This window comes from Ornithorhynchus anatinus, chromosome 1 (genome assembly GCF_004115215.2).
Source record: "Ornithorhynchus anatinus isolate Pmale09 chromosome 1, mOrnAna1.pri.v4, whole genome shotgun sequence".
Lineage (NCBI taxonomy): Eukaryota > Metazoa > Chordata > Mammalia > Monotremata > Ornithorhynchidae > Ornithorhynchus > Ornithorhynchus anatinus.
The window spans coordinates 37,965,235-37,989,380 of NC_041728.1; the positions used below are offsets into that span (position 1 = coordinate 37,965,235).

General features: G+C 61.3%; 1 protein-coding gene across 2 annotated transcripts in view; it reads left to right on the plus strand.

Annotated features, from left to right (window-relative positions):
• Window positions 1-10,302, plus strand: part of LIN52 (lin-52 DREAM MuvB core complex component) — a 52,705-nt gene extending 42,403 nt beyond the window's left edge. The window contains exon 7 of one of the 2 annotated variants that reach the window (XR_003758828.1): window positions 9,736-9,813. Coding sequence is in view for 1 of the 2 variants with exons in the window: in XM_029062459.2 (XP_028918292.1) it covers window positions 9,736-9,791 (56 nt within the window). In the remaining variant the exon portion in view is untranslated. Of the gene's footprint in view, window positions 1-9,735 lie in introns of both variants that reach the window. The other variant, XM_029062459.2, reaches the window with a different exon arrangement.
• The last annotated feature ends 13,844 nt before the right edge of the window (window positions 10,303-24,146 follow it).

The window sequence follows — 24,146 nt, forward strand, 5'->3', positions numbered from 1 at the left end:
AGGGGATCTCCTGGGCCGAGCCCGCACGGTTCTCAGAGGTTCCCTGAGAAGAGGGCTCGAGGCGAAGGAGGACCGGATGGTCGGGCCGTGTCGGTCGATCGATCGGTGGTATTTATCGAGCGCTTACTGTGCGCGGAGCACCGCGTCCCGAGGACCTCCAGAACCTTTGAACGGAGCTCGGAACCCAGACCCCGATTCTCCCCCTAAAAAAGCCCACCTCGGGCAGCGTTGAATAAACATTCCGCAGCGGCTGTCGAGGCGCCCGGGGTGTGAAGGCAGGCGTCTTAAATCTCCGGGCCAGTCATATACGGAGGGTTATTGCGATGAAAAAATAGCGGCGCAAAGAATACCTCCTCGCAGCCCAAGACACTTGATGAATCTCGAGCCCAGTGTTGGCCGGATTTTGCAATTTCATGTGCAAGATTTGTGTCCTTTTTTTTTTTCCCCCTCTTCCTCCACCCCCCCCCCCCCCCCCGGGGTCAGTATTTCTGTGTGTCCTACTTGGTATCAGATCTGTATTCTCAGGATGTAAAGTTCCATTTAGAAGGGAAAAAAAAAATCTCAGCTCCTCTCTCCTCCCCTCAATACACTCATTTTGTATAATATGGTAATGATATCACCGTAGCAGTAATTACGGGTCATCTTCATTTCTTTCATCTCTGCCGGTTCTGATGGCTTCATTCCTTTGACGGAGAAGATTTGGCTCCGGGTGCTGTGATTATTTTGTTAAGCGTTATTCGAATAGACAGGAGTGAGAGAAATTAATCAATCCAAATGCAATTAGCATCATGTTTAACCCAGTGATGGACGTCTCAAGGTGAAACAGCCAGGGGAGTTTCAGACATTATTATTCAATCCAGTGGCTCTTATCTAAATTATAATCAAGAGAGGTTTTTATTGGCCTCGCCGAGAGGAGATGCAACTCTTTCCCCGCACCGAGGGTCAAGGAGATCCGATCTCCGTCCTCTGAGGACGCCGGCTTCTCTCGCGGCCCGGGAATGGGCCGCCGGGGCTGAGGAGGAATTTTGGGTTGACGTCCAAGCCGCTCGAGATCCGCCCCAACACCCGTGGGTCTGCTCGGTCGTAAGGTAGACCCGGGGCCTGGGGAGTCCGGAGGACCCGGCTTCCGATCCCGGCTCGGCCCCGGGGTCCGCCGGCTGACCCTGGGGGAGTCGCTTCGCTCCTCTGTGCCTCGGTTGCCTCGTCCGCAAAATGGGGGAATCCGTTCTCCTGTTCTCCCTCCTACTTACACCGTGAGCCCCGGGTGAGACCTGATGATCCCGGGTCCCCCCCGGCGCTTGGTACGGCGCGGCACACAGGAAGCGCTCAACAGGCATCGCCATTTTCCGTCGATTCTTGACGGTGCCTTCAAAGGAGGTGCCGTAAATTCACTCCTCGGCCCAGCGAGTAATGTGTCGTGAGCTCGTTACGGGCGGGAGACGCGTCTGCTAATTCTGTGGTATTCGTTCAATCGTTCGACAGTATTTATTCATTCAGTAGTATTTATTGAGCGCTTACTACGTGCAGAGCACTGTACTGAGCGCTTGGGATGAACAAGTCGGCAACAGATAGAGACGGTCCCTGCGGTACTGTCTTCCCCCGAGCGCTTAGCACGGTGCTCTGTACATAGGAAGCACGCGGGGAATTCCATCGACCGATCCCCGTTTACTGTCTCACCCCCAGGGTTCCAGGCCATTGCCTATATCGCTGAACCTCAGCTCCCTCCTTTCCGTCACTTCTCATCTTCGTCCGAAAAACAGGTCAGACGAACCTGGGAACTAAGCCGTAGGACGAGCACTGGGGCATCGCGGTATTTGTCAGGCACCTAACTGGGGGTCACACACTGTTCTAAGCGCTGGGAAAGATCAGAGGAAATCAGGTCCCACGGTCCGAGTAGGACGGAGAACCGGCATCGAATCCCCAGTTTACAGACGAAGAAACCGCAGCTCAGAGAAGTGAAGTGACTTGCCCGAGGTCCCACGGGGGGGCCACCTGGCAGAGCCGGGATTAGAACCCAGGTCCAAAGACTCCCAGGCCCGGGCTCTTTCCGCTAGGCCACCCTGCTTCGAGGGTCTCCCGAACTGGGGAACGATCATACTCGTGATGAGGAAAAGCAAGGGTCGGGTAGGGAGACAATGTGAATTTACGACTTAGTCTCGTTTAATTCCCCGGTGGCGTTACCGTTGTATTCTCCCAAGCGCTCAGCGTACGGTGCCGTGCGCACAGTAGGCGCTCGGTAAATACGATCGAATGAATCAGTGGGGCCGAAATAGCTGATGGAGAAGGGCAAGCCTCCATCCGAAAGCGAAGTTTTTCAGCTTCTCTGGCCATTCAAGTTCTTCCTTTTCCAACTTCTGGTATCATGACCGACACAGGGAGGCGCTTACCAAATACCGAGACGGGAGATTCTGAGATATTAGTAGGATCCTGCCTCTTCCAGTGGCCCTCGTTGCTCAGAGATATTGTTTTTCTCCCGCCGATCTGCAGACGGACCCGCGCGTAAAGACCTGTCGGCCGCATACAGGATCGAGGAGGAGTTGTAGACAGACGTATGTTATTTTTAAGACCCTCAGTGCAGCCCATTTTGATTTCCTGCGCCTCCGTTCCCTCTTCCTAGCTCTGTAATAATAATATCGATGACGGTATTTAAGCGCTTACTGTTCTAAGCGCCGTCCCTCCGCGTGGGTCTGCAAATTCGAACAGCGATCGGAACAGAAAATCTTAACGGTCTTCCATGACGGGATGAACAAGGCCCGAAGACTGAGCCTCTGGATAGGGAATTCCCAGCGGGAATAGGAAATATAGGGAATGTGCTCTGCGGCTCTGCCCGGGGTCCTCTCCCAAGCGCTTAGCACGGTGCCCCGCGCTCAGTGGTTCACTCACTCAAACGTATACCACTGAGCGCTTACCGTGGGTGCAAAGCACTGTACTCAGCGGTTGGGAGAGGACGATGGACAGATTCCCGGCCCACACGCCGGGCGCTCAGTAAAGACCGCGGACAGGCGAATCGATGGGTGGCGGTAGCGGGAGTTCTCCCCGGGGGTTGCGGAAACGCGGATATCACCCATTCGCCGTCGCGCGGCGCAGAGGAAAAAGTTACTTAACCTCCCAATTGCGCCCGACATAAAGACGGGGCAGAGTTGGCCAGGCAATCTCCCGGAAGTTAAAACCTGGGAAATCTTTCTGTAATGAAAGCCATATGTCACGGGGAGAGGACGCCGAGGTCTGGCGAGGGGGGCTGGAGCTCACGGGAGACCCGGCCCTCGATCTCGTTAGCCCGGACGGCTGCCGGTAATCCCTCATCTCCCTTGGAAGAAATCAATCCGGACCCCGGAACCTTGCCCGCCTGTCCCAACGGGGATAAAGTCCGGGAGCCCCACGTTGGGATACGGACCGCGTCCGACCCGATCGTCTCGCATCAGTCGACCGGGAGTGTTTACTGAGCAGTCACTACGGTGCAGAGCGCTGTACCGAACGCTTGGGAGAGTACAAGCAGGACAGTCGGCGGACGCGTTCCCCGCCCCTAATGAGCTTCCGTCTGCCCCGGCGCTTCAGAAGTTCACTTCACGGATGCCATAAGACAAAACAAACCGACAGACAAATAAAAAGCCGCGGCTCCGGGGCTTGGGAAAGCGTAAAGGAGAAATCGTACGAAGCTGGGTTTCCCCTCTCCGGTGGGCCCGACGAGCTCGTGTCGGCCGGGCGCAGTGCCCGGCACACGGTACGCGCTCAACAAATACCGTAGAAAACGCGACCCGTCGATCGATCGCCCCCTCGGGGCCGGGAGGCCCGCGCACGTGCTATTGGGAGGCCAGGTGGCTGCAGATCTGGCTTGTTGGTCTCGAATATTCTGCCGGTTTGGGAAGCTCGCCGTGGGCGGGGAACGTGTCCGGTTATCGTCGTGTCGTCCTCTCCCAGGCGCTTAGTACAGCGCTCTGCCCGCAGCAGACGCTCGACGGCCACGGTTGAATCGGCGGAAGGGCCGGTCTCTTGGGGGACCGGACCCCAGGCCTCGGCCATCGGAGAAACTCAAGAGGTGAGGGAGGAAGCCCATCTGTAAACTCTCAGAAGGACTTCCACCCGGGCGGGCTCTTAAAATCACAGTTTCCCAGGGGGCCCCCCCCCGACTCTCAACTGGAAAGAGCGGTGATATCATCCTATGCCGGTAGGCTCCACTGTAATAATAAATAATCGCGGTACTTGTTACGTGCCTACTCTGTGCCGAGCTCCGTTCTAAGCGCTGGGGTCATCAGGTTGTCCCAGGTGGGGCTCGCGGGCTCCGTCCCCGTTTTCCAGACGGGGGAACGGAGGCCCAGGGAGGTGAAGTGACCTGCCCAAGGTCACGCAGCAGGCACGTGGCGGAGCCGGGATGGGAACCCAGCGCTCTCTGTCTCGCAGGCCCGGGCCACGCCGCCTCCCCGTAGCCGCCCCTCACCGTGGTCATTCGAGTGGCGGCCGGGGCCTCTGGGCTTGGCTGAACCAAACGTGCGTTCGAGATGCCCGGGGAGGAAGGTCAACCCACCCATCGGTCGAATTTATCGAGCACCGCGCCGACAGCCAGGGCGAGTACGGCCCGACGGTCCAACGGACGCTCTCCCTGCCCACAACGAGCTTACGGTCCAGAGGGAGAGACCGGCGTCACTGGAGATGAATTAATTCCCGGTGTATATACGTAGGCGCCGGGGGCGTCGGGAGAGACGAGTTAAGGGAGCGAGTCAGGGCGACGCGGAAGGTGGGGGGGGCGGGGGGACGGAGAAGATCCCCGGGTGGGATCCGCTCCGAGCCGGAATCCTCGCCCAGCGTGGGGCATTTTTCCAAAAGATCCAAAAGGCGAAAGGGAGGCGGGTGAAGAGAGAGGCTGTGATGTCGCCCTGCCCCCGGCCCTTGGGAATACGCCCTCGGAAAGAGGAGCGAGAGGGAAGGGGCCGGGGCCGGGAATGACCTGGGAGACGTGGCCGTTTAGAAGGTTGTGTCTTCTCTATGTCTCTAGCCTGCCCTAGGGGGAGGAGGAAATCGGGGGTCCTCGAGGGATTGTTCGGTGGCTTCCGTGTAAAAACGGGAGCCTGCCGCTCGCGTGCGGGGGAGAGAGAGAGAGAGAGAGAGACAGAGAGAGAGAGACAGACAGACAGAGAGTATGCGTGTGTGCGTGCGTGTAAGGGGAGAGCAGAATAGCAGAAGGCTGTCTCCTGCTCCTAATGGGATTTTGTAGCAGCATGTGTGAGTTTGTTTCAGAAGTCAGAAACGAACAGATGTTGGTATAAATTACCTCTGTGTCTGATGTCTTGCAAATTAAAAGCGCGGTTGGCATCGCTAAACAATTTCACCGGGTTGGGAGGGAGGGGGCCGGCGGGCGGCGATTACCGTAGCGGGTCGGTAAGAATCTTTAAGCCGCGGCCGAGCGGGAGAGCGAGGATAAAGGGACGAGGGATGAGACCAGAGGCCCGCGAATTAATCAGAAACGTTAACGTCTCCGATGACAAGGGAAGAGGAGAGCCCCCGCTCCGAAGCAGCCCGCCGTAATTCCTCCCCGCGCGCGCGCGGAAGGGGACGGGGGCTCGCCTTCTGATTTACGGGGGGACGGGCCCCTTCGGGGAGCCGGGGTGTCGGCGTCCGTATATCTCCCCTGCGGAGACTGCCGGCTCGGAAGAGTCTCCCCTCTCCCGGGTGGAGGGCCGTGCCTTCTCGATCGCCTCTCCTCCCGCCCGGCCGCCCCGCCGCGCCGCGTGGCCGGCCGAGGTTGGAGGTGGGCTGGCGAGGACGGCGGGCGAGGGCGGTCGAGAGGTCGCCGAGGGTGAGGCGTTCCTTCGGGGAGCCCGCCCGTTTTTCAGCGGAAACGCCCGGCGGGGCCCGGGTTTCGTCCCGTCCCGACGGAGGACGTCGAGATGTCGGCCACCCTCCCCGCCGGGGAGGGTGCCGGGGCCGGGTGTGGATTTGGCGGCGCCCGGGGCGGGGTTCGGTAGCCGGCGGGGCCCCGGGCCGGGTTTCAGGGTGGCGTCCCACACTCGGGGCAGCCTCCGCCGACTAGAAGCGGCAGCGCCGTCCTTACTGATTATTATTCGTAATAATAATAAGCGCTTGACAGATATCTGTTATTATCATTACTGTGGTGGGCACAGAACCAGCAGGGCCCCGTAGCCCTGTTCCAGAACAGCCTCCTCCCCCGGGCCTCTTCCGCCGACTACTCAGGTACCGAGTAGCCGAAACACAGATGACCTCCTCCGGACTCGACGGGCCTCTGAACGGATTCGGGCACTCGCCCCGACGCGCCGGTGTCGAGGTCGCCCGGGGGCCGTGGCGAACGGCTTCTCTTGCCGGGAGAGGCCGTTCCTACTCTGCCGTCCGGGGCTTTGGAAGTGGGGGGAGGAGGAGAACCGACAGCGGAAGGATTCGTCGGCGTGGCCCAGCGGCTAGAGACCGGGCCTGGGGAGTCAGAGGGACCCCGGTTCTGATCCCGGCTCTGCCGCTTGTCCGCTCTGGGACTCGGGGCTCCTGCGTGCCTCGGTTCCCTCATCTGTAAAACGGGCATTGAGACGGTGAGCCCCGGGTGGGACAGGGACCGCGTCCAACCTGATCGCCCCCCCCCCCCGCCAAACTGGGAAGCGCCTCGTGTGCAGGGAAGATGCCCGCCAAGTCCGTTCCGCGGTCCTCTCCCGAGCGCTCAGTACGGGGCTCGGCACGTGGTAAGCACTCAATAAACAGTACCGACGGAGTGAAGCTGCGCGGTTTTTCTCACCCTTGGAAATCTTCTCCCCTTTAGACCGTATAAGCTCGTACGGGCAGGGAACGTGTCCACCGCCTCTGTTTTACTGGACTCTCCCGGGCGCGTAGTGCGGGGCCCCGCACGTAGTAAGCGCTCAGCAAATCCCGCCGACCGATTCCGCAGTCCGAGCGGGGGCCGCCGGAAGACTTTCCATCCACTGACTCTGCACAGGCTAACTAGAATCAGAGAGTCATTCCGGGCAGGGGACGTGTCTCCCGACTCCACCGTGCTCTCCCGAGCGCTCAGCGCAGTGCGCTGCGCCCCGCGAGCGCTCGGTGAATGCGGGCGATGGATCGACCCGTCGACCGATAGTCGGTTGGGGACCCCGAAGGAGCCAGGCTCGCCTCCCAGTCCCCGGAGCGGCTCGGCGAGTCGGCCCAGACCGAGGCGCTCCTTCGGGGCCCTTCGCGAGGGAGGAGCGTTTCGCTTTGGTCTCCGGGCCCCCGGGGTAGGAAAGTAGCCGTATGAACCCCGGGTAGCTCCAGCATCCAGAGGTCGATGATGCCGAGGGTCGGAGGGCGGTGCGTAAAGCCTGCCTGGCTATATCAGGTACCCGGGGACAGACAATACCAAGAGAGGGAAGACCAAAGCTCTACAAACTCTACTTTATCGCCGCCATCCAGAGATGCACTGCGCCGAGGGACTATAAACCCCGTTCTGTTAGAGCGGCCGGGGACGACCGCGGCTCGGGGAGAGGCGGGGCGACGACCTGCGATTCTCAGTTGAGATCTCGGACCTCCGGGGGCCGATGGCCGAGGGAGGGAGCCCGGGGATCCGTCGGATGGCAGCGTTGGAGAGCCGTCTCCCCGATAGGCAGAGAGCGAGTTCTAGATCACGTTATTCGGCGATTGACGGTGGGGAGTGAGGGGAGATTTTCCTTTTCCTATCGAGAAATTCCCTTGGGATCCCCTGAAGGGGGCTGGAAAATTAATCACCTCTCAGAATCGTTGCGGATCCTTTAAAGGCCCCGGCCTCTTAGGAGAATTCACGCCGACTCTCTCGGGCTCTTTTCAGACGCCTTCTTCGGGGGCGGTTTCATTTTTTTACGGCATCCGCGAAGCGCTCGCTCTGTGCCGGACCCCGTACCAGGCACCGGGGTGGAAGCAGGATGCCAGGTGGGACCCACTCCACGTCCCGCGTGGGGCTCCCGGTCTCAATCCCCGTTTGACAGAGGAGGTAACCGAGGCCCAGAGAGGTGAAGTGGCTGGCCCGAGGTCACCCAGCAGAGAGTGACCTGGCTACCTGTTTGCCTGAGAGAATTGAAACGACCCGAAACTAAAATCTCCCCGGATCCTCTACCGGCCTCTCTCCCCTCCCGCCCCCTCTTCCGCTCTCCCCTCCTGCCCGGCGGCACCTCCAGGGGAGATCTCCCGCCTCCTCTCAAAATGCACCGCCCCCGCCACCTGCGCCTCCGGCCCTATTCCTTCCCACCCTATCGAAACGCTTGCCCCCTCCCTCCTTCCTTCCCTCATCTTCAACCGTTGGCGCTCCGACGGCTTCTTCCCCACTCCTTCCGAACGTGGCCGTGTCTCCCCCGTCTCAAAACACCCTCCCCCGACCCCACGGCTCCCTCGAGTTACCGCCCCGCCTCCCCCTTACCCTTCCTCTACAGACTGCCCGAGCGGGTCGCCTACGCCGGCCGTCTAATCCTCTCCTCCGATTCTCTCCCCGGCCCCCTCCGAACCGGCTTCCGGCCCCTCGGCTCTGGAGAAACCGCCCTTCCGAGGGTCATTCGGTGATCTCCTCCTTGCCAAGTCCAACGGCCTCCGATCCACCCTGATCCTCCTCGACCGCTCGGCCGCCTTCGACCCCGCGGCTCCTCCTCTGCCTCCCTCCCCCCGACCGTGGGGGTGCTTCGGGTCCCGGGTCCCCTCCTGTTCTCCACCCACACGCGCTCCCCGGGAGAACCCGTTGGCTCCCACGCCTTCGGCCGCCCCCCCCCCCCCCCCCCGACGCGGTTGATTCCCAAATCTCCGTCTCCGGCCCCGATCTCTCTCCCTCTCTAAATTCTCGCATCCCCACCTGCCCCCGGGACATCTCTCCTCGGGCGTCCCCCCCCCCCGCCCCCCGTCACCTCGGACACGTCTAAAGCAGAATTCTCGATCTTCCCAGCCAAACCTCATCCTCCCTGTGATTTTCCCATCACCGCGGAGGGCGCCGCCATCCCTCCCGTCTCCCGAGCCCATCGCTGGGGCAGTCTCCTCGACTCTCTCTCAGCCTGCCCGCGTGTGCCGTCGGTCGCCGGATCCCGTCGGCCCAGCCTTCACCACGTGGCTAAAATCCCCCCTTCGCTCCCCGGCTGAACTGCCGCCACGCGAATCCGAGCGCTTGGCCCGTCCTGCCGTACCTCGTCGGTCTCCTCGCTGACCTCCCTGCCTCCCGTCTCTCCCCGCCCCAGTCCGTGCTTCGCACACGGCAAGCCTGCGGTAGACGCGACTGATGGATCGAAGTGGCGGAGCCGAGATCAGGGGCCAGGTCCTCCGCCCCCCAGGCCAAGCCGCTTCTCCCAGACCACGTTGCCGGGCAGGGGATGTGTCTGTCGTATCGTTCTGTTGTCCCTTCCCAAGCCCTCAGCGCGGTCTTCTGCACACGGTGAGCCCTCGATGATGACGACGATGATGATGACGGTATCTAGCGAGCGCTTACTGTGTGCCCGGCACCGTTCTAGGCGCTGGGGGGGGTGGGGGGGATGCGAGGTAATCGGGCTGTCCCAGGTGGGGCTCGCGTTTCACAGACGAGGTAACCGGGGCCCAGAGAAGTGAAGCGACTCGCCCAGAGTCCCGCCGCTGACAAGGGGCGGAGCCGGGATTAGAACCCGTGACCTCTGACTCCCGTCGCCGGCCCGCCTGACCGGAAGAAGCCTGCGGTTTCAGCGGATTTACGTTTTCCACCCTGATGCCGCCGGTAGTCTCTCTCCCCCCCACCAGGTACCCCGTCGATTTTTAACCCCCCTTCCCTTGACGATTTCGTTTCAGCCCGAGAGATGACTCGGGGAAAATTCCTCAACATCCTGGAGAAGCCAAAGAAGTAGCCGAGCGTCCCGCGGGCACGAGAGAAGTTCCGATCGTCGGTGTTTTCGCCCGTCGATGCCCATCCGCCCACACCCGACTGCTTTCTCCGGAAGGGAGAGAGCTTCCAGGAGAGAACCTCCCCGGGCTTCCGCGCCTAGGACGTTCAACGGAAGGACGGGATTGGCTTCGCCCGAGCGTCGCTTCCGTTCCGTCCGCTTTCCAGCTCCGACCCCCGGCCGCCGTCTCTCTGGGGACCCGTCACCCCACCGTCCGGGGGATGAAGACCTGCCGCTCTCTCTCCGGAGGTGACCCGGAGTCGATGGGGGAACCTCACCCTCCCCTCGTCTCCCCGGGATCCCGACCGGTCCGGCTCCCGTGCGCCGTCTCGGCGGTCGGCGGCCGCCTCCCGGCGAGACTCGGTCCCCCCAGGGAGAGTTTCTTCGGGGGCCCGGGGCTTAATGAGACGGTCGGAGCGGACCGGCTAGAGTCGGAATAAAGATCTCGGGGGCCGTACGAGCCTTGGGTCACGGGCGGTCTGGTCGCTGCTCTCGTACCTGCCAACAGGTGACCCTTTAGAAGCGTTTCCCGCCGCTCCAGAAGTCAGACGCTCTCTACCGTCTGCCTCCGCCCTGCCTTCCTTCTCTGAATTTCCCAAAGCCCTGGGGGAGCGTTCTGTAGGGGAAGCGGGGGGTGTCCTCACCCAGCGGTACCTCAGGCCGTTAAGTTTCCAAGCGCCTTCAGAGAGTCAGAGCCACTTTGAGGGGCCAACCTTTCCCCTCCGTAGCAGTTTCGGCCGAGGGGCCCGGCCCGGGAAAGGTGGGAGAAAATGACCGGGCGGGCAGAGAGGGGTCACTTTTCAGTCGCCCAAGAGAGGAGGGAACCGCGGGGGCGGGGGGGGGGGGGTCGAGCCGGAGATTTTAAAACCACCCCGGGGTAGAAAAGGGCAACCTGGTGGGAAGCGGCCTGGCTTGCCTTTAGGGAAGGGACCGAGGCAGAGGGGAAACGGAAGCGTCGTGGATCACCGAGGTTATCCTTCCCGTCGGGGCTCCGGGGCCCCCGAAGGGGGCCTCGGGCATCTCTGTCCTCCCGACGGCACGTTTCGGCCGGGGTCCGGACGGAGCCCGACGGTGCGCGGGGTGTCCCACGGTGAGGAGCTGTATTTCTCCCGCCCGCGCAGCCGGGTTCACCTCTCCGGGGTACGTAGACTTACTGAGCTCGGAGCTTTCTCCCAGTCTCGTGTGCAGAGTCCTCATCTGACCAGTTTCTGGCCTTCGGGATTCTGAGAATCATAGCAGGAGGGATCCCAGGGTAGTGTGAGCTCAAACTCCCGCTGAGGGGGCAATAAAATCAAATAAAACCCTTCCGTGACCCCCCTCCCGGCCCCAGGACCTTTGTCTCCTGAAAAGCGGTCTCTCTCAAAAGATGAGAACTCTTAGAGCACCACCACCCGAGGAAAAAGAAAATTGAAAACCAAGGAGAGCGTGAGGAACGGGAAGGGCAAATCGCCCCGCCGTTGCCGGGTAGATTTGGCTCGGGGGCGTAGCCTTTGGCAAGTTTTTAGAGAGGCCTGCCTTTTACCCCGCCGGAAGCGGCCGATTTCTGAACGAGGGAGGAGACGAGGCCGAACTATTTTCGGTTCTTCCCTTGCTGGGTGTTTTGGAGAGTCGACGGCTGTGGCCCATTTAAAGCGCCGGGGGAAATCTCTCGCCGGGAGGAAAAGGCCCCCAACTCCCGTCAGCTTAAATCCGTAGGACGAGACTCGTAACCGATAGGCTCCCTCGGGTGTTTCTCCCGTTCCTTTTACCGTTTCCCACCCTTCGCGACTTCATCTTCCTTCGCGGTGCCACCGACGGATGCTTTAGGATGACCGTATCTGTTTATTTCGCCCTTAGAGACGTCGATGATGTATTTTTAGATCGATAACGATGGCACGCGCGCCTCGCGGGCGCGTGTGTGCTTAGAGGATTGTGATTTGTATATCGTGGTCTCCGTGCTCGTAATAAAGCCGTCGTCGTGTCTTACGGCGTAGTTTAGGATTTCGGGAAGGCGCCCCTAGCCCCAGTAGAACCCCAGAATTCACCCGCTGGGATATTCCGCCGCTTTTTCCTGCCCTTTCCTTGCCTCCGTTTACTTTCCCGGATGTTCGACGTCTGAAAAGTTTGGGTTCCTCGGAGAAATATATTGCTGCAATACAGCGCGGTGGTAATTGGATTTGATTTTGAATAATCAGCCCTCGGCGAGCCTTCTGACTCTTCTGCCGTCTCAGGACTCGGAGGGGGGAATCGATCAGTCAGTCGGTGATATTTATTGAGCGCTCATTATATTCGGCACACCGGATCGAGCGCTTGGGAGAGGTCGATACAGCCGAAATGGCAGACCCGGCCCTTGCCCGTAAACTTCCTTATTGGCACCCTCCCAGCTAAGGGCAGGTGGGGGTTTGTACAGCTCTATCGTTGTTATTAGGATGTCAGAACGTGTCGACGGTATTTATTTTTAGCGGTGGGTTAAGGGTGTTGCTAAAGCGCTTACCACGTGCCAGGCATCTCTGAGCCTCGGCGACCTCGTCTGTAAAATGGGGATCGAGACTGCGAGCCCCACGTGGGCTCACCTGATTACGTCGCGTCTACCCCAGCGCTCGGCCCACGGTAAGTGCTTTAAAAATACCACAGTGGTCATGATTATTTACCAAGCGCCGGAGTAAGCGCAGGCCAGTCAGGTTGGTCGCAGTTCCCGTCCCCACGTGGGGCTCACGGTCGTAATTCCCGGCGCGACGTGGTGGATGAGGCACGGACCTGGGTTCTCATCCCGGCTCCTCCGCCTGTCCGCTGTGTGACCTCGGGCGAGTCGCCTCGCCGCTCTGGGCCTCAGTTTCCTCAGCCGTAAAATGGGGATTGAGGCCGCGAGCCCCACGCGGGGCGGGGACCGTGTCCAACCCGATGGCCTCGGATCCGCCCCAGCGCTTAGCACGGGGCCCGGAACGCGGTGAGCGCTTAACACCTACCAGAATTTTTGCTATCGTTATTCTCATTTTACAGACGAGGGAAGTTCACAGCGACTTGCCCAAGGTCTTTCATTCATTCAGGCGTATTCATTGAGCGCTTCGGAGAGGACAGGACGACAAGAAGGAGACGCATTCCCTGCCCGCGACGAGAACCCGGGTCCTCCGACGCCCGGGCCCGAGCCTTATGCACTCGGCCGGGCTGCCTCTCTACTACGTGTCAAACGCCGTGCTAAACGCCAGGATGGATACAAGATGATCAAGTGAGGAGTTTCCGCCGGACGCGGAGGTAAAACGCTCTCCGATACAAAGGGGAAATCCCTCCCGACTCCTCGTGGACGGGGAACACATCTCCTGCTTCTCTTTTACTTCCGCAGCTGCTAAATCGATCGACAGTATTTATTAAGCACTCAACGGAGGGCAGGGCGCTGTACTGAGCGCTCGGGAGAGTAATACCGGTACTCGTTAGGCGCTTCCTATGTACCGGGCCCCGTTCTGGGCCCCAGGTAGCCAGGAGATAATCGGGTCGGATACGGTCCGTAGTCTTCGTCCCCATTTTACAGATGAGGGAAGGATAACGATGGCATTTGTTAAGCGCTTACTATGTGCCAGGCACTGTTCTCAGCGCCGGGGAGGTACGAGGTGATCCGTTTGTCCCAGGCGGGGCTCGCGGTGTTCATCCCCGTTTTACAGACGAGGTAACCGAGGCCCAGAGAAGTTCAGTGACTTGCCCAAGGTCCCAGAGCTGATAAGTGGCGGGTGCCGGGATTAGAACCCATGGCCTACGCTACAACACACGTAATACAGTCTAACACAGGCCGAAATTCGGCGCTCGCATTCCCTTGCCCGAGCAAAGCAGATACAAGCAAATCGGGTTTGCTTCGGAGAAGTGAGGGATTTTCACCCACTTCACAGATGAGGCGACTGGGGCACGGAAGAGGGGGGTCTCGCCCGAGGTCACGCGGCCCGTGGAGAAGCCAGGATGGCAGTGACTTTTACCCGCCTTAGACTGACTGGAAGCTCGTTAAGGGCAAGGAACGCGTCTGCTAATTCTGCCGGACGCTACTCTCCCGAGCGCTCAGTAGAGTGCTCCGCTTGCAGTAAGCGCTCAGTAGATACCATCGATGGATGAAGCAGCGGTATCGGCGACCGTAATAGCACTTAGTATTATTACTGTGGAAGCAGCATGGTCTAGCGGATGGAGCGCAGGCCCGGGAGTCAGAAGGACCTGGGTCCTAATCCAATCCCGGCTCTGCCGCCGGTCTCCTGCGTGACCCCGGCTGGGTCGCTTCACCTCCCCGGGCCTCGGTCTCCCCATCCGTAAAACGGGGGTGAGGACCGCGAGCCCCGGGTGGGACGGGGCCCCCCCCCGGCGCTTAGTAGAGCACAGAGTAGGCGCTCCGCGAATACCCCGGACAGCGCCGTTAATCAGCAAAAGAACGGTGCCGGTCCTCCGTCAGCCGGCCTCTTCCCCCCTAATGAGAGCCGCGAGCAGGATGCTCACAAGACGCTGCCCCCGAATAATATCGGGCTTTGTCCCCGCCGGTAACGAGAGCTGACAGGATCGCCCCGTCCGTCTCTCTTCTAATTAGCAGACTTCCAGCCCGGCCCGAGCCAGCGGGTCGAGAAAGGCGATCAGACAACCGTACCGAACGGCAGACACGAAGAGGTCCGTTGCCCGTAATCGGGGGAGACGATCCCTCGGCCCTTTCTCGGCTGGAGGCCGGCCGTTCCGGCCCTCGCCCTCTGGGGTCCCGGCCCCGCGAGTTGCCCGTCTCCCCGGGACGTCGATGAGCCCCCGACCGTCCTTCCGTTTCACGCGGGGGAATCTCGCCGGAGGGCCGGCCCCGGGGGGAATCGCCGGGGATGGAGTCCGGTTTCGGAGGCCCCGGGGTCGGCGGGGAACGCGGCCGCCAGTCCCGTCCGACTGCCCCGAGCGCTCGGTACGCCGCTCTGCGCGGAGCGGGCGCTCGGTAGACACCGCCGATGGATCGCTACGGGAACGTCGGCCTCCGGAGACACCGTGAGGGACGAGCGGCTTCATTTATTCGTCCAGTCGACGTCTATTATCGAGAGGGCTCCCCCCTCCTCTCTCTGGCACGCCCCCCCCCCTTTCCATCCCAATTACACCCTCTCCCCCCTTCCTCCATGGAGAAGCAGCGTGGCCTGGTGCGGGGGGGCCCAGGCTCGGGAGTCCGAAGGTCGTGGGTCCTGATCCCGGCTCCGCCGCCGCTGCCCTGCTGCGGGACCTCGAGCGAGACACTTGGCTTCTCCGGGCCTCAGTTCCCCCATCTGCAAAACGGGGATTCAATTCCCGTTCTCCCTCCTTCTCAGAGGGTGAGCCCCGGGTGGGAGCTATCTCGTATCTACCGCGGGTCTTAGCAGAGTGCCTGGCACGGGGCAGGCACGTGACAAATGCTACAGTTATTATTTATTTTTATTATTATGATGTGCCTTAGTGGGTAGAGCCCGGGCCTTGGGGGGGGGGGGGCCTTCTCATCCCGACAAGTCACTTAACTCCCTCTGGGCCTCGGTTTCCTCATTTATAGAATGAGGATAATAGCCACGGTATCCGTTGAGCGCTTACTTGGCGCCGGGCCCGCTTCTTCTAAGGGCCGGGGCAGAGGCGAGCTAACGGGGTTGGACACGGTCCCCGTCCCACACGGGGCTCGCGGTCTCGATCCCCATTTTCCAGACGAGGGGACCGAGGCCCGGAGAAGCGAAGGGACTTCCCCGGGGTCACACGGCAGACACGTGGCGGAGCCGGGATTAGGGCCCGTGACCTTCTGACCTGCGGGCCCGGGCTCCGCATGAGCCCCACGTGGAACAGGGACGGTGTCCGGCCTGATTCCCTTTTATCTCCCCCAGCGCTTGGGACAAATACCATCTTATTATTAATGTTATTATCATTATATTAACAGATACCCTAAAAAAAAATCCCTCCACATCTGCCTTTTTAAGATTCCCCCTTTGCCGCGCTATTGCATCCGTTACCTACAGTCCCGGACCTGTTTCCTTTTGCGTCGCGGTCCTCCCGGAGCCTCTGCCCCGAAGACGGCGACCCCCTCGACCAGTGACTGTGCCCCAAGACGACCCGTCTTCCGCAGCCATCCCCCAGCACACCGCAGCGGCCCCAACTTAAATACGGGAAAGAGTTCGGAGGAGCTGGAATATCTGGAATGAAAGCAAGACTGTTGGATCTGGCGCATATTATCCAGGGCGCATTTCGCTGGACTGAATTAGATCGATATTTAATCTAATCCCTTGTCTCGCCCTCCCTCTCCGGTCACCTATAATTGATTCTTCAAAAGCAACCCGTCTCCCCCGGGGACGCGGCTACCTCGGAGGCGTCGGGGTATAAATCTATCTCCTTCCCTCTCTGTAGATTGCAAGCTCCTCGAGGACGGGGGATACATCTTCCCCGCGGATCCCTAGGCGTTAAACGTCTCCGTGAAAGCCGGGGCCACCCGATGAATATCCGTCGCCGTCGCAACCCGGAACGGGGTTCTGGGCAGGATGAAGAACGGCGAGATGCTCCCGTGGCCCGGCTCGGCTAGCCTGCTCTGACCGGCTCGGGGGACTCAGCACGGCGCTCGGCACAGAGTACGCGCCCAACAACGGACCGCGGTCCGTATTTTGACGGTATTTATTGGGCGCTCGATGTGTGTCAAGAACCGCTCTGAGCGCCGGGGTCAGAGACACGTTAATTAGGTCGGGCGCGGTCCCCGGCCCCCGTGGGGCTCACAGCCTAACTAGGAGGGGGAACGGGTGTCCCCGTCTGACAGTTGAGGAAACCGAGGCACCGAGGTCACCGCTTTCCGTCCGCTAGCCACCGAGAACTAACAGCACGCCGAATCGATCCTTGCCCTCCATCTCTCTCTTCCGGAAGCGGCGTGGCCTAGCGGTCAGAGCCCAGGCCCCGGAGTCAGAAGGTCAGGGGTTCCGATCCCCGCTCCGTCGCTTGTCTGCCCCGTGGCCTTAGGCAAGTCTCCGCGAGATGGGGATTGAAAGCGTGAGCCCCACGGGGGACCATCTGATCACCCCGTATCCACCCCAGCGCTCCCAACGGTGCCTGGCACCCAGCAAGCGCTTAAGGAAGTACCGTCGTCGTCGTCATTATTTAGTCTCCGTGCCTCAGTTCCCTCGTCTGTAAAATGGGGACTGTGAGCCCCATGTGGGACTGGGGCTGTGTCCAAACCGGTTTGCTTCTATCCGCCCCGGCGCTTAGTAAGTGCCGGGGGCACGGGTAAGCGCTTAACCAACACCGCAATTATTATTATTCCCTTTCGTCCCCCCCTTAATTGGCTTTTTGGTTTTGTCCGTTTGTTTTTCTAAACGGTATCTGATCGATAGAGGAGAACTTTGGGGAGGAGAGGGAGTGTCTGGCCCATAGTAACGGCGCCCAACGAAGCCATTTCTTTTTCCCACTTGCCCTCCTGGCCTCCGTAAGGCATTTTGAAGGGCCGGGTTCTCGTTTTTCCCCTTCTTCTCCCCGGGGGGCTCTCTGAAAGCCAGCCAGGAATCCGAGCCAGGGAGCAAACCGACCCCCCCCCCCCCCCCCCCCCCCGAGGCTTGACCTCTCCAGGAAAGGATGAGCCTCCTGAGAATCGCCCCGTGGGGGTTGGAGGTGAGCGGCACACGCCCCGCCGAAGTCGTCAGCTCATCGGGAAGGCCCTTGGGCGGGGAGGGATCAAGAGCTGCTGTGGCCACAGTTTTGGTTTGAATCTGTTAAGCAATCAGTACGTGCTAATCTATGATTTTATGTTTTTCTATCGATGTCTCTGTCCCCCACTCGAGAACGTCCCCCCCGTTGTTGGCGGGGAAGGGACTGATTATTGCCGTGCTCTCCCGAGGGCGTACGATGGATGGACTGGCCAAACCCGATCATTCGTTCAATCGCATCTATTGAGCGCTTACTGTGTGCAGAGCGCTGTACTGAGCGCCGAGGAGAGTCCGGTCTAACGGTATTACAGACACGGTCCCCGCCCACGAGGAGCTGACGGTCTAGAGAGGGACAGACGTTAACAATAATAATAATACTGGTATCTGTTGTTAAGCGCTAACTACGTGCAGAGCACTGTTCTAAGCGCTGGGGTAGATGCAGGGTCATCGGGTCGTCCCACGTGAGGCTCACGGTTAATCCCCGTTCCCCCCCCCCCCGATCAGACCGTGAGCCCGTCAAACGGCAGGGACGGTCTCTATCTGCTGCCGACTTGTTGGTTCCAAGCGCTCAGTACGGTGCTCTGCACAGAGTAAGCGCTCAATAAATACCATTGAATGAATGAAGGAATACAGATGAGGTCACCGAGGCCCAGAGAAGTGAAGCGACTCGCCCACAGTCACGCAGCTGACAAGTGGCAGAGCCGGGAGTCGAACCCATCGCCTCTGACTCCGAAGCCCGGGCTCTTTCCACCGAGCCACGCTGCTTCCCTTTTAGTGGAAATAAAGAAAATGACGGGTCCGGACAGAGGCGGCGCGGGGCCGGGATGGGGGACGAATGAAGGGAGCGAGTCGGGGCCACGCGGAGGGGAGCGGGAGAAGAGGAGAGGGGGGCTCGGTCGGGCTGGACGGAGTCCCCGTCCCCCAGTGGGGCTCGAGGTCTGCATCCCCGTTTGACAGATGAGGCAACCGAGGCCCAGAGAAGCAGAGAGGCTCGCCCGAGGTCACACGGTGTGGCGGAGCCGGGATCAGAAGCCAGTTCCGTCCCGACTGGATCGGCAAATTCCCGATTCCCGAGGCGGCGTCTGTAACCACGGCGCGGTTCACCCGGAGCCCGAGGGTCGACTGGGCGGCCTCCCGGCCCCCGCGCCCCGGCTCCCCTTCCCGGCTTCCTCTGTTCCCCACGCTTTCTGGGGAACGTGAGGCTTTCCGGGCCTGGGCGGCGGCAGGGCCGCCCACGCTTCCCGAAACGTTCCGGAACGTGCCCCGAGGTAATTCCGGGGAACCCACTCGGGATCGGCGGGATCTATTGAGCGCCGACGCGGGTAGAGCCCCGTGCTGAGCGCTTGGGAGGAGACGAAGTGACGACGTAAAAGACCCCCTCCCTGCCCACAACGGGCTAACCCGGGGAAGGAAGGGCGGGTTCCGGAGAAACGGACACAGAGGGGCTGGGATGGGACGGGTCGGGTCGGGAATCTTGGAATGGGGGCGAGGGGATGGGGACCGTCTTCCCCTACAAACCGTTAGGAGGTGATGATGATGATGATGATGATGAGAATCACCGCGGTATCCGTTAAGCCCTCGCCGCGCGCCAGGTACCGTCCTAAACGCTGGGGTGGATACAAGCAGATCGGGTTAGAGGCAGTCCCTGTCCCACGTGGGGCTCGCGGCCTCCATCCCCATTTTACAGATGAGGCCACAGAGGCGCCGAGAAGTGAAGTGACTTGCCCGGGGTCGCTAGCGGGGCGATCCCCGTCTCCCTCCCCGGACGGAGAAGCGGCTTGTATGGGGAGCATCGGAAGCGGCCCGGTGTAGCGGGTAGAGCCCGGGCCTGGGAGTCGGAAGGTCGTGGGTTCTAATCCCGGCCCCGCCGCTTGTCTGCTGCGGGACTCTCCCTCCTCTGGCCCTCAGTTTCCTCGTCTGTAAAATGGGGATGAAGACTGTGAGCCCCACAGGGGCTGGGTGCAACCCGATCAGCTTGAATCTACCCCGGTGCCCGGCCCGTAGTAAGCGTTGAACAGATACCATTGAGAAAAATGATTTCTGGATGAGGAAAGAGGAGTCCGAGCCACATTTTAACACATTGACTGGCCGCCTCCGCGTAACAGAGATCTCCAGGCATGTAGTATGGGATCAACAAATTCCATGAAAGAAAAGATGGAATACGGGGGTCGAAAGGAAGGGAGGAATCGAGGGAAATGCCAAGGTCGTGGGTTTGGGAGTCGGGGAGGTCGCTGACGTTGCCAGGCGGGTGGGGGAAATTAGGTGGAGGAGAGGGAAGACAGGGAGTTCCACCCTTTTTTTTTTTTTTTTTTGGCATCTGTTAGACGTTTACTACGTGCCAGGCGCTGTGCCGAGCACCGGGGTAGATACGACCGATCAGGCTGAGCCCAGTCCTTGCCCCACATGGGGCTCACAGTCTCAATCCCCATTTTCCGCCTAACGGAGGCCCGGAGAAGTGAAGCGACTCACCCAAGGTCACCCAGGAGACGCCTGGCGGAGCCGGGATTAGAACCCGGGTCCGTCGGGCTCCCGGGCCCGTGTTCTATCCACTAGGCCTCTCCTGGGAGCTTCCCAGAATTGAGGAGGGCAGGCTGTGCGATTTTCCCTGACATTCAGAGAAGCTGACGGTCACGTAGGTCTCCTCGCTCCTCCGACAGCTTCGACGGCTACTGATTCCTCTCCGTCCCGACGGATCGACGCCTTCCTCTCCCTGCCTCCCTTGGTTTGAAAGCGCTCGGTCCCTGCCCGCGACGAGCCTGCGGTCTGAAGGGGGGGATGAACGTCAGTAGAAATGAAAGGAATAGCTACGGACAGAAGCGGCGCGGGGCCGGGCGGGGGGGGGGGGGGGGTTGAATGAAGGGAGCGAGTCAGGGTGACGCAGAAGGGAACGGGAGAAGAGGAAAGGGGGGCTTAGTCAGGGAAGGCTTCCCGGAGGAGATGGGCCTTCGATAAGGCTTTGAAGTCGGGAGGCGTTTGGAGGCTTCGAAGGTCGGGAGAACGTGGCAGAGAAAAGAGTCGATTCTAAATCCGATACCGTTCCACGTAAGGGAGAGGAGAGAGGTCGGAGATTGGTGGCTAAGGGAGGCTCGGCCTTTAGCCCGAGTGCTTCGACGTAGCAGTCGATCGTATTTATTGCGCGCCCGATGCGCGTTGAACCCTCTACTGAGCGCTCGGGCGAGGACAATAGGACAGAGTTGCCCACGAGGAGCCGACGGCTTAGAGGGAGCGCGAGCCCAACTCCCCAATCTGACCGCCTCTCAAAATCGATCCTCCCCCCGGCCCATCGGGGGCATCGACTGAGCGCTTACTGTGCGCAGAGCGCCTGGGGGAGGACGGGTCCCCTGCCCCCAGCGGGCTCAGCGTCTAGGAGGGAAATCAAATGGGAGCGCTCGGAAACAGAGAGGCAGGGACCGGGAGGATGGCGGACCACGGCAGGCGCGGTCACCTCGGGATCGCGACGGGGTCGCCATTTCGCGGCATCTCGGAAGACTGATTCGGATCGGCCCGACCCTGTCACCTCGGGAAGGATCACGGTTCGGATGACGTCTGCAGCGGGGAGGGGGCCCGGGGGAGGGATGCGGGGATCGGTAACCGTCTCCGCGTCTTCACTGACGATCTCCGAGACGGCGGGGCTGGTGGCCGGGGAGGTAAACAACGCACTAATGAAATCCGTAGATGATTGGTACTACAGACCCCGGAGGGGAGAGAGAAAGAGCGGGAGGGGCCTGAGAGAGTTTCAGAAATACGGACGGGAGATCATCAGACGAGATTCGTTCCGGGGAAAGACGAAAGCGATCGGCGAGGAACGGTGGAGGCTCTGACATTCACGGGGGTCGGAGGGGAGCCGAAAGGCAGGGGGAGAGAGCGGGCTCTCGTCGAGGTCTCGGCACTGCGTCGGGGAGAGGGGGCCCCCCCCCCCCCCCCGGGGGACTCGAGGGGCTAAAACGCACTCAGACGCGGAGGCAGGCCATCGGTCGGCCAGTCGGTCCTATTTACCGGGCGCCGAGCGCCCTGTGAAGCGCCTGGGCCAGTTGGATTCAACAGTGTGACAGACACGTTCCCTGGCCACAACGAGCTGACGGTCCCCGAGGGGGAGATGGGACATTAACAGAAATAAATGAACGACGGATCCGGCCATAAGCGGCGCGGGGCCGGGAGGGGGGAATCGATCGGGGGAGCGAGCCGGGGCGACGCGGAAGGGAGCGGGAGACGAGGAGAGGGAGGGCTCGGTCGGGGAAGGCCTCCTGGAGGAGGCGGGCCCCGGCTAAGGCTTTGAGAAGTGCAGCGATCCGGTCGCCTTGCTTTCCCCTCCTTACGGACAGCCGTGTTGTACTCTCCGGAGCGCTCGGCACGGTGCCCCGCGTGAGGTAAGTGTCCGCTAAGTACGGCTGAACGAACAGATCGATGAGTCGACTGAGTCCCCGCGACACCGAGGGCGGGCGTCGGCGCGAAGAACGTACGGGCGAGGCGGATACGGACGTCAGTCGATGACGGCGACGACGGTATCGGTGCAGCGCCCGTTAGGTGGCAAACGCTGTCCCAAGCGCTGGGGGAGGTACAAGATCCTCAGGTCGGACAAAGTCCCCGTCCCACAGGGGGCTCACGGTCTTAGCCCCGTCTTACAGCCGAGGGGACGGAGGCCCAGGGAAGCGAAGCGACTTGCCCGAGTTTCACACCGGAGAAGCGGCGCGGCTCAGTGGAAGGAGCCCGGGCTCGGGAGTCAGAGGTCCCGGGTTCAAATCCCGCCTCTGGGCTCTGTGACCCCGGGCAAGTCGTTTCACTTCTCTGTGCCTCAGTGACCTCATCTGTAAAACGGGGATGAAGACCGTGAGCCCCACGCGGGACCGCCCGATGACCTTGTATCCGCCCCCAAGCTCCGAGCAGGGTGCCTCGCGCGGGGTGAGCGCTCGACCGATGCCATCGTCACGGGAAGCGGCGTGGCTCGGTGGAAAGAGCGCGGGCTCGGGGATCAGAGGACACGGTTCTAATCCCGGCTCTGCGACCTTCGGCGGGCCGCTTAACTTCTCTGTGCCTCAGGTCCCTCATCTGTAAAACGGGGATTAAAACTACGGCCCACGTGGGACGACCTGATTACCTTGTATCCCCCCTCCCCCCGCCCCCCCGACCCTTAGAACAGCGCTTGGCACATTGTAAATGCTTAACGGATACCATTATTGTCATCGGGGGGCGGAACGGGGATTGGAACCCAGGTCCTCCGGCTCCATTAGGCCCCGCCGGTCCACCGCTTTGATCCACTAGGCCCCGCTGCGTCCCTAGAGAACGGCATTAAGACCGGACCAATCGCCTCCCCGTCTCCACCCCTCTTCCGAGGCAACGGCATCCCTCGTTGCGATAATCCCTTTCCCCTCCAGGATTCCGGAAGGCGGTCCTCCTCCTCCCCTCCCGGACGCCCCAGTTCTCAGCCCTTCCCCCGTTTCCCCGGCAAACTTCGGCCTTCTTTTACGGTGTCTGTAAAGCGCTCGCCGTGTGCCAGGCACCGTACTAGGCGCCGAGGTAGGTACAGGCTCATCGGGTGGGACACCGTCCGTGTCCCGGTGGGGCTCACGGTTCTAACGCACCTTTTTTTCCGGATGAGGTGACCAGAGGTGCCAAGTGACCTGCCGCGGGTCACCCGGCGGACGAGGGGCGGAGCCGGGATTAGAACCCGGGTCCTTCCGACTCCCGGGCCCGGGCTCGGCCCGCCGGGCCCCGCCGCTTCTGCTCCCCACCCCCGGGAGACCGGAGACCCCCGGGCGGGTGAGCCGGGACGTCGCCGTGGTCGGCCGGGGGCGAAGGAGAGAGGAGGCTGCCCGTCGCCTGACCCTCTCCGGCCCCTTCCCCGGGACGGGATGTCAAGTCGATGAGCCCTCGGGCCCGTAATTAGCTGTCAATTACCTCAAATTAATCAACTCCTCGCCTAATTAAGCATTATCGGCAGGTGGGCAGAAAGCGGGCCATTGTGTGGGAGCCATGAGAAAAGGCTGACTGGCAAACTTGGTTAGTATCAGGGAGGCATCCCCGGCCTGGCCAGACCCCGCGCTCCGAGGCGGCCCGGACCCTCTTAAAGGCCCCCGGACCCTTTTCCCAACCACGCTCTCCCAGGCCCGGGGGTTGGGTACCCCCTCGCCGTCGGCTTTAAAGCCCTCCGTGGCCTCGCCCCCTCCTCCCTCGCCTCGCCTCGCCGCCCGCGCCTCTCACGCCGACCTCCTCGCCGCGCCCCGAGCTCGTCCGCCGCCCACGTCCCGCCTCGGGCCTGGAACGCCCTCTCCCCACCCGCGGGGCCCCACGGGAGGGCCATCTCCCCCGAGGAGCCTTCCCGAAGCCACCCCTTGCCTCTTCTCCCGCTCCCGTTCTGCGTCACCCCGATTCGCTCCCTTCATTCGCCACCCCCACGCTCCCGGGTGGGCGCTCCCGTCCCTGACTGCGATTTATCCCTCTATCATTAACGTCGTCCCCTCTAGGCTGTGAGCCGGTCGAGGGCGGGGATCGTGTCTGTCCTGTCGCACCCTCCCAAACGCTTATCACGCTGCTCTTCGCCCGGTGGTCGCTCAGCCGATACGACCGACTGATCGATTAAACCTGCCAGCCCTCCCATCTTCGTCTAATGGCATCATTTGGGCACCTACTACGTGCCGGGCGCTAAACGCTCGGGCGGATAGAAGGTTGGACCAAGTCGGCCGTCCCGCTCGGGGCTCGCGGTCCAGGTAGGTGAGGC